The sequence below is a fragment of the Etheostoma spectabile genome, chromosome 11, assembly GCF_008692095.1.
Source record: "Etheostoma spectabile isolate EspeVRDwgs_2016 chromosome 11, UIUC_Espe_1.0, whole genome shotgun sequence".
NCBI lineage: Eukaryota > Metazoa > Chordata > Actinopteri > Perciformes > Percidae > Etheostoma > Etheostoma spectabile.
The window spans coordinates 8,098,456-8,110,682 of record NC_045743.1 but is presented as its reverse complement, the minus strand read 5'-3'; the positions used below and the strand labels follow the sequence as shown (position 1 = coordinate 8,110,682).

The following is a 12,227-nucleotide window of genomic DNA, read 5'->3' as shown; positions in this document are numbered from 1 at the left end:
TGGTGTGCAAAACAAGACACTTGATCAAGTCACCTTTGGGCTCCATGGTATTATGCATTTGTAGCCCTACGCTAAATAATATAAGTGTTTTAAAGCTGTTTTAATGCATGTACAATATAATAACATTGTACAAATTACTGCCTGCATGTACAATGTTATTACATTGTACATGCATGCAGTAATTTGTGTTGACAATGCTGAAGTTATATATTCTGCAAAAGCAATTTAATCTTGGTAACAAGTTTTTACTTTTACTTACAGCAGCTTTATATGTATTTTGACATCTTTCCATCCTTTTGACGTGCTGATAGATGGTCTCTTATGTCTTTAATTTGCAGTAAATGTCACTGAAAATACTCCAAAAACTAGACTGAACAATGTATTTAAATATCCTAATGGGCTTAGTGCCTTGTCTTACGGTAGCTCAGATCCTTGTTGGCTTAAGACAGAGCATGGTTGATGAAGTCGTTAAAGGATCTGAATTAAAGATTATGGTGTGTGAATATACTGCCCATTTTCATGTGAGAGTGCATACTGCTGAACTGTGCAGAGCTGCCCAGTGGACTCAGGGAGTTTCCCCAACATGGGAGAACCTTATAGGGACAGAGTTGTATACAATGCATGTAAAGACAAACATAATGTATCACTGCCTGTTAATAATGTTGTACTGCCACACTATTTAGACTTTTTGTCTAGTCCCCATAATAACACTAATAATATTATTATAATGGAATTATATATCATACATAATACAATGTCAAAACATTATGTACAACTTACAGATGTGGACAATTTACTAATATAATTATGTTTTTATAATATGAGATTGACTAAAGCTGCAACTAACAATTATATTCTTAATTTGTTAATTAATATAAAATATCAGAAACTGGCAAAAATATCTATCATCATTTTGTAAAACTTAGGTAATGTCACTGAATTGCTGACAAACCAAGTTTCTGTCCAAAATCCAAAGATAATCCGTTTACTTTCACAAAAGACAAAAAAAATGCAGCGAATTCTCCCAATAGATATGTTTAGCATAATTACCTCAAAATTATTAATACATTATTAGAATAGTTGATGGATCATTCATTTTCTGTCAATCAACTATTCAATTAATCAAGAAATTGTGATGAATTGAAGCATAATATTATATTATGGTAGTAGCTACCCGCTGCCCTCTCATCAAGAGAAGCACTTAAACCGCACCAGTGCAGCGATGCTTTCCTCCATACATGATTTATTGTGGACCTTCTGTTCATTGTTAAAATAAACAATTTTTTCATTGTATCCACATTACTTATGTCGGTTTCTCAACCTGTTATTTTGTGTAAATACTGCATCTTCTGAATGTTATCCTCAAAAGTCCCATTATTATCAACATTGAGATATTTGATTAAACATATTGTGCTATTTGTCACTGTTCAATGGTGCAATAACATCCTCAGTATGTCACCAATGTTCTCAGTTTCTAAATTAAACAGCGGTTGTATATTTGTTTGTTTTCCACTATCTTGCAATCTGTGTATGTTTTTATAAGTGGTGAGACCTCCTGAGAGCTTAGACAATTACAGAGCACCACTGCAGGCAGTATTATGGGTGTCAGCATGGAGCAACACGGGGCCATGACTAATGACGAAAACGAGCACTCCCCGTTGTTATGTGAGCATTAGGTTAACCAGACCTTTTGAATCTAGTATATTTATTCAAAATAGCAAAATAGCTTGTGTATAAACTGGTTATCACTGGTTTGTGACCATACAGTAGAGCTGTAGATGCTTTCTTTTATTGATTTGTATCCTCATATACTTACTCTCATTATCATAGTTGTAATTAGATGTTTAAGGTTGTACGTTGCAAACACTGCCTTCTGGGATAATCTCAATCTTCTGCAGTGGATGCAGTGACTACGGATCAAATTGATCGGTTGATCTGCCGCATTTCCTGATTGTAAACAAAGTTTTATGCCTGTGCAAAGATATAGTGTTGCAAACAGACATTATTTTTTATTTTTGATTAATCTGCCAGTTAGATCCTGATTGATAAAGGATTTTCAAGGCCGATACCGATACGAATATTTAGTTATTTAAAAATCCGATGTGCCAATATATATATATTTTAAAAAATCCAGAAACGTGTTACAAAACATAGAGAGATTTCCCTAACATTAGTTATTTGTAGTTATTTATGAGTTCTCACTAAAATAATATAATAATTTGTTTTATTTTCACAACAAAACAGAGAAATATCAGCATATATTAAAGTTCTGATAAATAAAATATATAAACATGCAAACTTAAGATATAAAACTTAAAGTCCTTTAAACAAAAACACATTAACAAAAAACAAACAGTGTTGCCAACAGGGACCTTGTAGAGGGGTGAACAACCAACGCTCATAACATGGTTAACCGTCCGATTTTATTTTTTAAATATTCATTTATCAGAATCATTTATTTGTCATTATAAATGATTCTGATGAATTAATATTAAAAAAAAAAATAAAAAATTTTTTTATCCGCCATTATAAATGCCAATACCGATAGATCGGGAAATGCCTAATTTCGGCCCGCTGATATATCGGTCGGGCTCTACTTCCAATTATTTTCTTGAATATTCATTTTATCTGTAAAACATCAGAAAACTTTGAAAAATGGCAGTGAACAGTTTTCTAGAGCCCAAGGTCTCAAGCCATCAAATGTCTTATTTTGTCGGAGCAACAGTCAAAAACACAAAGATATCCAATTGACAATAATGTAAGACTAAGAAAAGCAGAAATTTCAAATTCTGCAATTTGAGGCGTTGGAACAGATAACGTTTGGGTATTTTTCCTTGAAAAATGATCAGTTAGGCTATCTAAATAGCTAATTTATGTACTAATCATTGCAGCTATACATAGATGTACTGTTTTCTGTTGAACTAAAGTAAGTGAACAACACACAGTTAGAGGCTGTAGTCAATATAGGTTAGAGCTGAAACCTTTTGTTGATTCCTCAATTTGTCAATCAAAAACTGCAATATCAATCTCAGCTTTCAGCTTTTAAAGTAGGAAGATTTCCTACACCAATCTCGAAGCAAACATAATGTAATGCTTATTCAAATACTAACAGCAATACACATGTAATGAGGAGAATCTTAAAAACCTGTGCTTCAAAGAGTAGCTCAGCGCATCTCAACTGAGCATCTGTGAGCTAGATTACCATGAAATTGATGGGAGGATAGTTTTGAAAGCCCAGGAGAAGCCCAGATACTCATTTCTCAAAGGTGTAAACTAGACCACAAGTCGTGACAGTGTGGCTCTTCTCTGGTATGAACAACAGCGCTGCGATAGAATAAGGAAGACAAAGTAGAGTTGATAGTGTAACTTCCTTCCCTTTTTTTCAGATGAACAGCAAGCAGTGAGTGTGAGGAAGTGTCAGATGATGCTCCTGATCTGCTAGTCCCAGTGCTGAGGGAGGTCCACGGAGCCACCTGGTGCCCACCATGTCTCACCACCAACACTATCAACGAGGACCCCACGGGCGCACCATGAGTTCTGAGGAGAGGAGCTCCCCGCCAGTCAACAAGACCTCCACACCTGTTCACAAGAGCGCCTCCTCCTCTTCCTCATCCCAGCGCGACAGCCGGCAGGTAATTGCCAGACTACGTTAAAAAAATCTAGAGATAAAAGCACTTTGAATTAATGTAACTTGAGCAAAGATAATTTGGGGAGGAATGGATATTATTTTGCTTGGCTGCAGTATTCTGATCATGCCATCCACTTGTGAGCAACAGAAAAACAGGCAGAAAGAAGGGAACTACCAGGAACTAGTAAAGCTAATATTTAAATTCAGCAGGTGTGTAAGACAAACACAGTCAAAATGTATTATATGATGACTTAGTCTTAGAAGTCTAGTTTCCTCTCAGAGAACCTGAATTACAATACGTCTAAAGACTATTATGGAATTTTTGTCCAACGACACCAAAAACAAGTTGCCTACCACAGCTTTAATCTTTTACATTGTGTTAAATTTGAATCTGCCTAATTCTGCACATGACCTCTGTATGACCTTTGTGCTCACACTGAATAGGTCAATTCACCAGTCACAGCGTGTGTGCTTGCTCACACTCAACATGAACACGGTTTTGCCTAAGTCCAATAAAGTTTACTCAAACAAACGATTGCATCCTCATTAAATGTTGACAAATCAGAAAGGCAGCAATACTGTTGACTCAAAGCAGGAAGAAATGGATAAATATTGACAGATGGCTTAGCACATGCACTCATTATCTTTCTGCAGTGAAGTTCAGTTTTGTTTCCATTACAAAACAGTCTCACTCAAGACTACAGTAGCCACAGCAACCAATAATACTCCAAAATTACTCGCTAGAGATTCATCCAATCGTCCAACATCCAGATTATCGATTGCTTATGCATTTAATCAGACCTCCCTCAAACTGAACAGCAATCTACAACCAATCTGGAAGATATTCAGCCTGATTCTACTAATTAGTTGTTAAAATTTGGTTTAATCTGTACAATGTCTTTCCTGTTTAATAGTCATAGGATTCATTTGACTAATTGATAAATCTGTCAAATTGTTTCTCAATTTCCCCTCTGCAGATGAATTCAGTCATAGAGAACAATTTCCTCTGATACTGACTAATGATTAATAGTTAATTCCCAAGGCGTATCTACTGTTTTGTGACTATTCAGCTAAAATATAGCAGCCCTAATTCACTGGTTAGTAAGTAAAAACCATCCATTGTAAACAATGAGATACACTCTTATTTCACAGATTATTGGACAAGTGCTTAAACTCAAAATCTGCATTAAACCATCTGAAGCCCCAGCCATCTTTACCTCACTGAGCTGCTGTGTCACTGTGGCCGTGGAGAAACTGGACACTGAAGCTGGAATCTCTTACATCACAGCTTTTCCGTCGGCACTAGGTGATGAATATTTTATGAGGGACAGGTGGAGGCTTGGTGCTCCACTGAACAAGTGGTACGCATTGGCATGCTGTGTGGGAGCCCAGCTTGTGTCCGCAGGAGATGGGCTTTCTGAGAGAAAAAGGAGTTGGTTTGAGCTATGGAGCCAGTTAGAAGCGCACAGTCGAAGGCCTGCTTGTTGATGAGGCAGACAGTTAACCCTTCTGTTCATTGTTCCTTTTTTCATATCACTACTTTCTTTTGATAAGGCCCTCATGGGTGAAAGGGTTCAGTATGTCATTTCCCAGACAATTTCATAATCTAAAAGCCAGTTTAGCTAAATCTATAAGCAAGGTTATCTACAAGCACCTCTATTTTTTTATTCATTTCTTTTTGAAAAATTGCTTAATGAAGTCAGGTACTATCCAAAGAGGCAGCCGCCAAGAGACCAGTTAAGTAGATTCCCTTCAGTTTGGCATCACCTGCTTGATCAAGGCCTCAAGATAGTAAGCAACGCATTAAAGGAATCAACAGCACATCATGAATGTAATTAATTTAATGAATTAGTTCTTGATTGTTGCAGCTGTTTTGTGTTATGATGTAGCAGTGTTTGCTAAGTGATGCAGCGATGTACCTGTGGGAGATCCAGACACTTGATGTACAATATCAACTACATAGCCAGGTTCATCGTTCAAAAACAAATTCTCTTTTCTATTTTCTATTAACTTTCAACTCACCTGTATCAGGGTGACAGGTCACATTCATTCTAAAAATGTACAAGGAAATAAAGAGCATATGTATCCTGCATATTTCTAAGTACATGTCAAGACACTGTCTTTAAAGTCACAGCAAAACGGAAGTCAAGTGTCTATCCTCGATAATGTGACATACTTCCTCTTCAAACTGAGTATGGATAGAAGGGTTTATTTGGGAGTCTTTTGATTTGATTAGATCCCTTGAAAGTTGGTGTATGAATGCAGTGTGCTACAAAGCTGTAGAGGACTGTTGCCCTCTACCCACACCTGCCTCACCTGTTTTAGATCAGGACAAGCTTCAAGAAACAAGTTTCAATTGTTATCCCTACATGTTGGTGAAAGATGGAGGTGTTCAAGTAAAAGTTATGTCTACCTTTGCAACCGTAATCAAAAACTAACAGTAGATTATTATTATAATAATTATAATTATTTTACTATTATTATTATTATTATTACTTCAAGTCCATGTAGGAATAAAAAGTAAACATATCTTACCACAAAGTAAATTTAGTGGCTAATCTGGAGCTTTCAGTCATATTACATGATTTTTCGTGACAACTGCCACTAATTGGACCTTGTTGTGACACTGAACTACTGTTCTCAAGATCAATAATGGACTTTTATAAGTCATTGTTATTTTACAGTTGCGAGGTCGTCTCCAGAAACTTTATTGACATGCAAAGGTAACCTGCACATTCTTTGTTTTTTAACCATAATGATGGTTTTCCTGCATCACTGTCTGCTTAGTGTGTCCTGAGCTAGGAGTTTTTAACGATATTGTGTCAGTGGACCGCTGTAGAGAATATACAGTAAAGTACATCTTTCCCTGGGACATCCTGAGGAAGCACAGCAGACACTGAGAAGAGACATTCGCTAGCTTGGCTGTGCATCAGTTTTTGGAGAAAAATAAAAGTGTGTAATTTTGTTGAGGGAAAGCCTTAATGAGATCCACCTTCCATTTTCAAATCAATACATGTCACTTTCCCCTCTGCTGACAACTACTGTTCACTCTGGAGACCCTCATGAGAGCAATTAAAGGCATCACCTGCAGTAAGCACAGACTCTCTTTAAGACACACAGTTACAGTTTGTGGATTGAGATATTTCACAATGATTCAGGATGCTGCAACAATTTTTTTTATCTCTTGCTGCTCGTTATTTCCTGGTTAGATGAGATGTTTGTGTGTGGAGATAGTAGGAGGAATAGATGACATCACACTGTTTTTCAGCTAATATTTAAAAAAGGTCCCTTTAATATTTGAGAATAGAGGAATCCATGGTGATTAGTTGCTCTAAGTGTAATGTCATGGTAATGACCAGAACATACTGATGTTACTGTAGATGAAAGAATGATAGAGTACTTTCAATGCAAATGCATAAAACTCCTCTTCCATACAGATGTCTTTCTTTCTTTATTTCAATCAGGAGAGACATGTTTGCAGATATGCAAATGAGGTTTGTGCAGCTCAATAAAATGTATTGAGTCTTTGGCGGTTAGACTATATTGCTATACGAATATTTTGTATATCTATAGAGGGGTAGAGAACCATAAGGCCCCCCAATGGAATCTAGACACCAGTGGTGGCGTTGAAGGAGCCCAAAGACCCGACCGAAGGAGGCTCCGGACCGGTTAGTTGGAGTAGATGACTGGAGGAGGATGGGGAGGTGGAGGGTTGCAATCTTTGCCTTGAAAAACAACTGAATAGCACAGGGAGAAACAGATTTTTAATGCAGGGTTGTGACTCTGGGATTGGCCCTTGCAATTTGTGTACAATTCTGATTGGTTAAGCAGGAAGGTGAACGCCTCCACCAGCTGATTCCATTTTGGAAGAGAGAATTGATTAAATAAGGTCTTCCTGAAAGAATTTAGGCTGAGCTACAATTAAATCAGGAGAGACTAGTTGCATACACAGTATGCGACAGTTATACACGCAAAAAAAGGACATTTATTAGGATAACAGCGGAATTGATTGGGTGCACCAATTAAAAGATAGGTCTTCCTTAAAGAATTTACTCTGAGGTACATTCTATTGCCAGGCAATCTCAATATCTAATGTGCTGGTTTGACATGACATTGGAGAAAAATTCAACCTAATGTCCTAAGAATAGTGAGTGGACCTTGAGATTTCCTTTTTGGTCTAATGGTCCCGGTATGCATGGGCCGGTTAGCAGTTTCAAGGTATATTGCGGTTTTAAAAAGTCAGGGTTTTAAAACCTTTAAACTGTTCCTAAGGTATGAACTGTTTTTATGAGTCTACTAGGACAGAAAGTGCAGTTTAGAAATCCTGCACACTGGCAGGGAGAGGTATTTATTTAAAAAAAATATATATATATTGTATTTTTTACCCAGCTATACATTTGTAGCTGGAATTGCAATACCGTAATACCGTGAACCTGGGATTTTTTCTGAAGGTTATCATACCGTCAGAATTTCATACTGGCCCATGCCTAATAAAGGTTTCCAAGGTCTAGAATGACCTTTGGTGTTTCAGTAAATGACTCCACACATTTAGAGTTCCCCTCCTAGTCCTCAGTTATCCAAAGCTGTCAGTATCTCTCCTATAAGTCAGCAGGTCTCACATGTGGACTGTAGGTATGTAACTGAATCTGTGGGGTTTACACAGAGCCTGAGACTGTGCTTGTACGCAGTCTCTCAGGGTGTTAGTTTCTCATCCATCGGGCAGCCCACCATCCTACTCTAAGCTTTACTGCTGAGCCAGCCAGACACTGCGGTTAAATCCATCCTTAGAACAATACCTCTGTGGTTATTAGTTGCTGAAATATCAGTGTCCAGTAGTGATTGTGGAAGACAAGGTGGGAACAAATTACAGTTATTAATTCTAGGAATAGAGTACATTATATACAGGAGACCGCATACTGTACACTACAATTTAAATAATTTAGATATTTTGTAGAGCACACACAGCAACATAGTGATAAGGCAAGTTGTAAAATAGCTTTTAACCTGAAAAAAACCACACACCTACAGTGACAAGACTTGAAATGTCTTAACCTTTAAGATTGAATGGTCATCTAAAGTGTTAAGAGATTATTTAGAGATTTATCAACTTGAATACTCAAAGAAGATCTCCACCTCTCCGCTACCTTCACCTGCTGTCACTCACTCCAACTACACATCTTTCACCTTCATATTAAACCTTTATTTAATCAGGTTATCTCATTTGATCAAGTTCTCGTTTGCAAGAGAGACCTTAGTACAAGAAAAACAAACATAGCCAGACACAATAGTGCATATAGCACCAGAGGCAATCCCATACAGTATGTCACTAAATAGATTAATACAAGTTAATAGTTTAAAATAACCAGTGGGATGAGACATTCAAGTTTTCAAATCTTTTGTAATCAATTCCAGTTGTAAGGTACAAAGTAGTGGAAGGCAGTCCCTCTAAGATCGACATTTACCCAGGCGGTAACAAGATTCAAACTGTCCTGAAATACTGAGGCAGCCTATACATACTTCCAAAAACAAGCTGTTGTTTTCCAAAGACAACAAGATAACATTAACATAAGAACACAAGCCTGTTATCCTGAGATAAGCAATACATAAACGGGTTGTACTGGAGATTTAGATAAATGATATAGATTTAGATCATTAATATAGCAGCACAAAGACATAAAGATATAGTAGATGGCATCCTGAGCAGGGAATATAGTCACGCTCCTTCTGTGTGTTGTAGTCCGAGCTTCTCTGTTCTTTGTTTTGATAGCCAGTCCCATCACACGTTTGTCTGCATGTGGCCATAAAAAACATAGGTATTTTACATATTGGGGAACGGCCTATGAGATCGGCATAGAGGCAATCCCAGCCTGCTGTTTTTTTCTGTCTTTTAAGTACAGTCCCTTTAACTTATCATCTTAAGATAACAACATACAGTATAATAAAAATGATTGCAGTTACTCCCATGAAAGATTAAACAATTTGTCTGTTTTATAGTTTAGTATCTTTCTTGTTATTACATCACTGTGTTTATTGCACTCTTAGTACACTACGGTAAGGTAGGAAATTGAACTGAAATATTTGGAGAATATTTTCATTTAAATTTGATTGTGTTGTGTTTTTAGCAAGAAATACATACAATACACTATTTCAGCAGTCAGTAACAGTAAAGACCGTTACTCCACACATAGATTAGTGTGCGGGAAAAGCAGATGTGTAAGAGAAACTTTACTTCAAATCAAAACTGGGCTGGACTGATATTTATAGGGCTGATTTAGCCTAAGGTGTCCCCAAGGAGTGTTTGTCCTTTCTCCTGCTCAGGGAGACCTTAACTGTAATAGTTTGATTCATTGCAGCATTAAAAAGTCTATTGTGCTACAGTGTCACTGCAGGTGGTGGATACCAGAAGACTGACACAGGATTGATTAGTAATGGTTGGGATTATAAAAGTAACTTGACTGTTCTCCATCTACTGTAACATTCTCATTCAACTGATATTAGCCTTTTTCAAGGGAAAGAAAAGAACGGAAAATAAACAAAGTCAAAAAGCAAAATCAAGTCAAAGATATACAGTATCAAACGAACAAGCTCATGGAGAAAACCTGTTAAAATATGGACATAGAAAAGCAGACATCCTTTAGCTGAGTCTGCCACAAGATCCTTCTTTAATGGGGTGAACTTACAAAGAGGGACAGGCTCATTCAGCTTTAAATTATTCTGCAGTGAGATCAATGAATGTGAGCAGAGTACAGAAAATCACTTTGATTTCACTGAGTTCTGTTTTCAGGGTAAAATAACAAAAGCAAATCCTCTGACTGTAGCAGTTATGTCCGTATACACTGATAGTTGATATATACTTTGTTATTTACGTGGAGCCAGAGGTTGAGTGGACTGTTCCTCATGAGGAATCTGTTGATTTATATTGTTAATGGTTTGAATCTTAAAACAATGCCCAAGATAGTGCATTGAATTGCAATATCTGCAGCACAAGCTATTCTTTATTTAGTGTAGTATTGATTTATCAATTTAGAGCCAGTTAAAAGTCTGTTTGCAATACCGCAGATAACCCACAGGAAGTTTGTCTAAAGGGTTTTCACAGACTGCTGCTTGTTATTGCCTAAAAAGGGAGAGTGCTCGTCATGTGTAAGGCTGTTATGGTCTAAATACAGAAGTGTTGATGTATCATTCATCATATCATCATCTCACGTTATACAGTTGAGCCGTCAACTGATAAATACCTAATGGCTTTGGGCGTAATGATTAGACTGCTACCTTTACGATATGATTGCTTTTGATGGTGATGTACATTTTGCTTATGAAGTTGAGCTCCTCCACTTCCTCAGTTGTACAGCGCCTCTGAAGGGAGGGGCTGTCATCACAGAAACACGACTTCATTATGAAACAGATCTGTTCGCCTGGTCATTAGTTTGAACAAGCTGTTGTCTCCCTTTGTTAAATGTCTTGCAAGCCAAGGTCGGATGTTGCAACTCACATCCAACGAGCTGTCTCGAAGGTCGCAACATCACACCGAGCAGTAAAGTTATTGGGTGTTCCGGAAATGCTTATGCATGTTAAATTAAAGCCTGATTCATGTAAGAAATGAAGAATTTGACATACTTCACCAATATTACATTAAGATGCATTCCACTTCATTAATATCTTACTTAATCTGATGGATAGCTGCCCACAAATGGATGACTTCATGTCATGTTGAGATATTGCTACAGAGAATACACAATGTTAATGCATTTGTGGACCAAATTATGGAAAGAGTATTGGTTTTTGGCTGGACCGCAGCAATGCTGAGAAGCCCACTAAAATGACCCACTAGGCTTGGATTGTTTGTGTGTGTGTTTGTGTTTGTGTGTGTGTGTGTGTGTGTGTGTTTGTGTGTGTAACCATCTTTCAAATATAACCATCTGAAAGAAGCACAAGGAAACGATGCCAGTGGAACTTCAGTTTCACTTTCCTTTGGCCAATCAGAGCAGAGAAGAAATAAACAGTAAAGTTGTCATGTTATAGTAAATGTACAGTGTAAGTTTTAGTTTGTCCATTAATACATGCCGGGTAACATGAATTTCTTTAATGTTTATATTATTTCAGGAATTTAATTGTCTGTCATGTAACCCTAAAAAAATACAAATAAAAAAATAGTAAAATCATGAACTCAAGTGTCATTATGAACCAAATAAAAAAACACACAATGTATTGATCTGTACGGTTGTGCTGTTAGTTATTTGTAGTTTGCTGCTAGCATGCAGCCTGACGTCTGACTCCCCCCCCATGTGTAATACCAAACTTCTTCCTACATACATTGCAAAATTCTTTGTTTGCATCATGTAAAACTGCAGTAATCCAGGGGTATATCCCTACCCAGTCTGCTCTTGAGACTTTGCTCTAAACTGCGGGACAATTAGGGCAGGATTGGGGATACGGGAAAACTGCTTGGATTTCGGGATTGTCCCAAATTTTTTAGACATCTGGTCACCCTAGGGTGCTGATAGGAGGAGTTGTAGTTGTTGACAAGTACAATAATAAAGACTAATGTCTGCTTAACACTACATTACAGTGTGTTATAAGCTATTTATTAAATGTTATTTAA

General features: G+C 37.2%; 1 protein-coding gene across 7 annotated transcripts in view; it reads left to right on the top strand.

Annotated features, from left to right (window-relative positions):
* Positions 1-12,227, top strand: part of osbpl6 (oxysterol binding protein-like 6) — a 39,388-nt gene that overhangs the window by 4,567 nt on the left and 22,594 nt on the right. For all 7 annotated transcript variants that reach the window (XM_032530008.1, XM_032530010.1, XM_032530012.1 and 4 more), the window contains exon 2: positions 3,387-3,632. In XM_032530008.1, coding sequence (XP_032385899.1) covers positions 3,486-3,632 — 147 coding nt within the window. In that variant the 5' untranslated portion in view covers positions 3,387-3,485. The remainder of the gene's footprint in view (positions 1-3,386; positions 3,633-12,227) is intronic.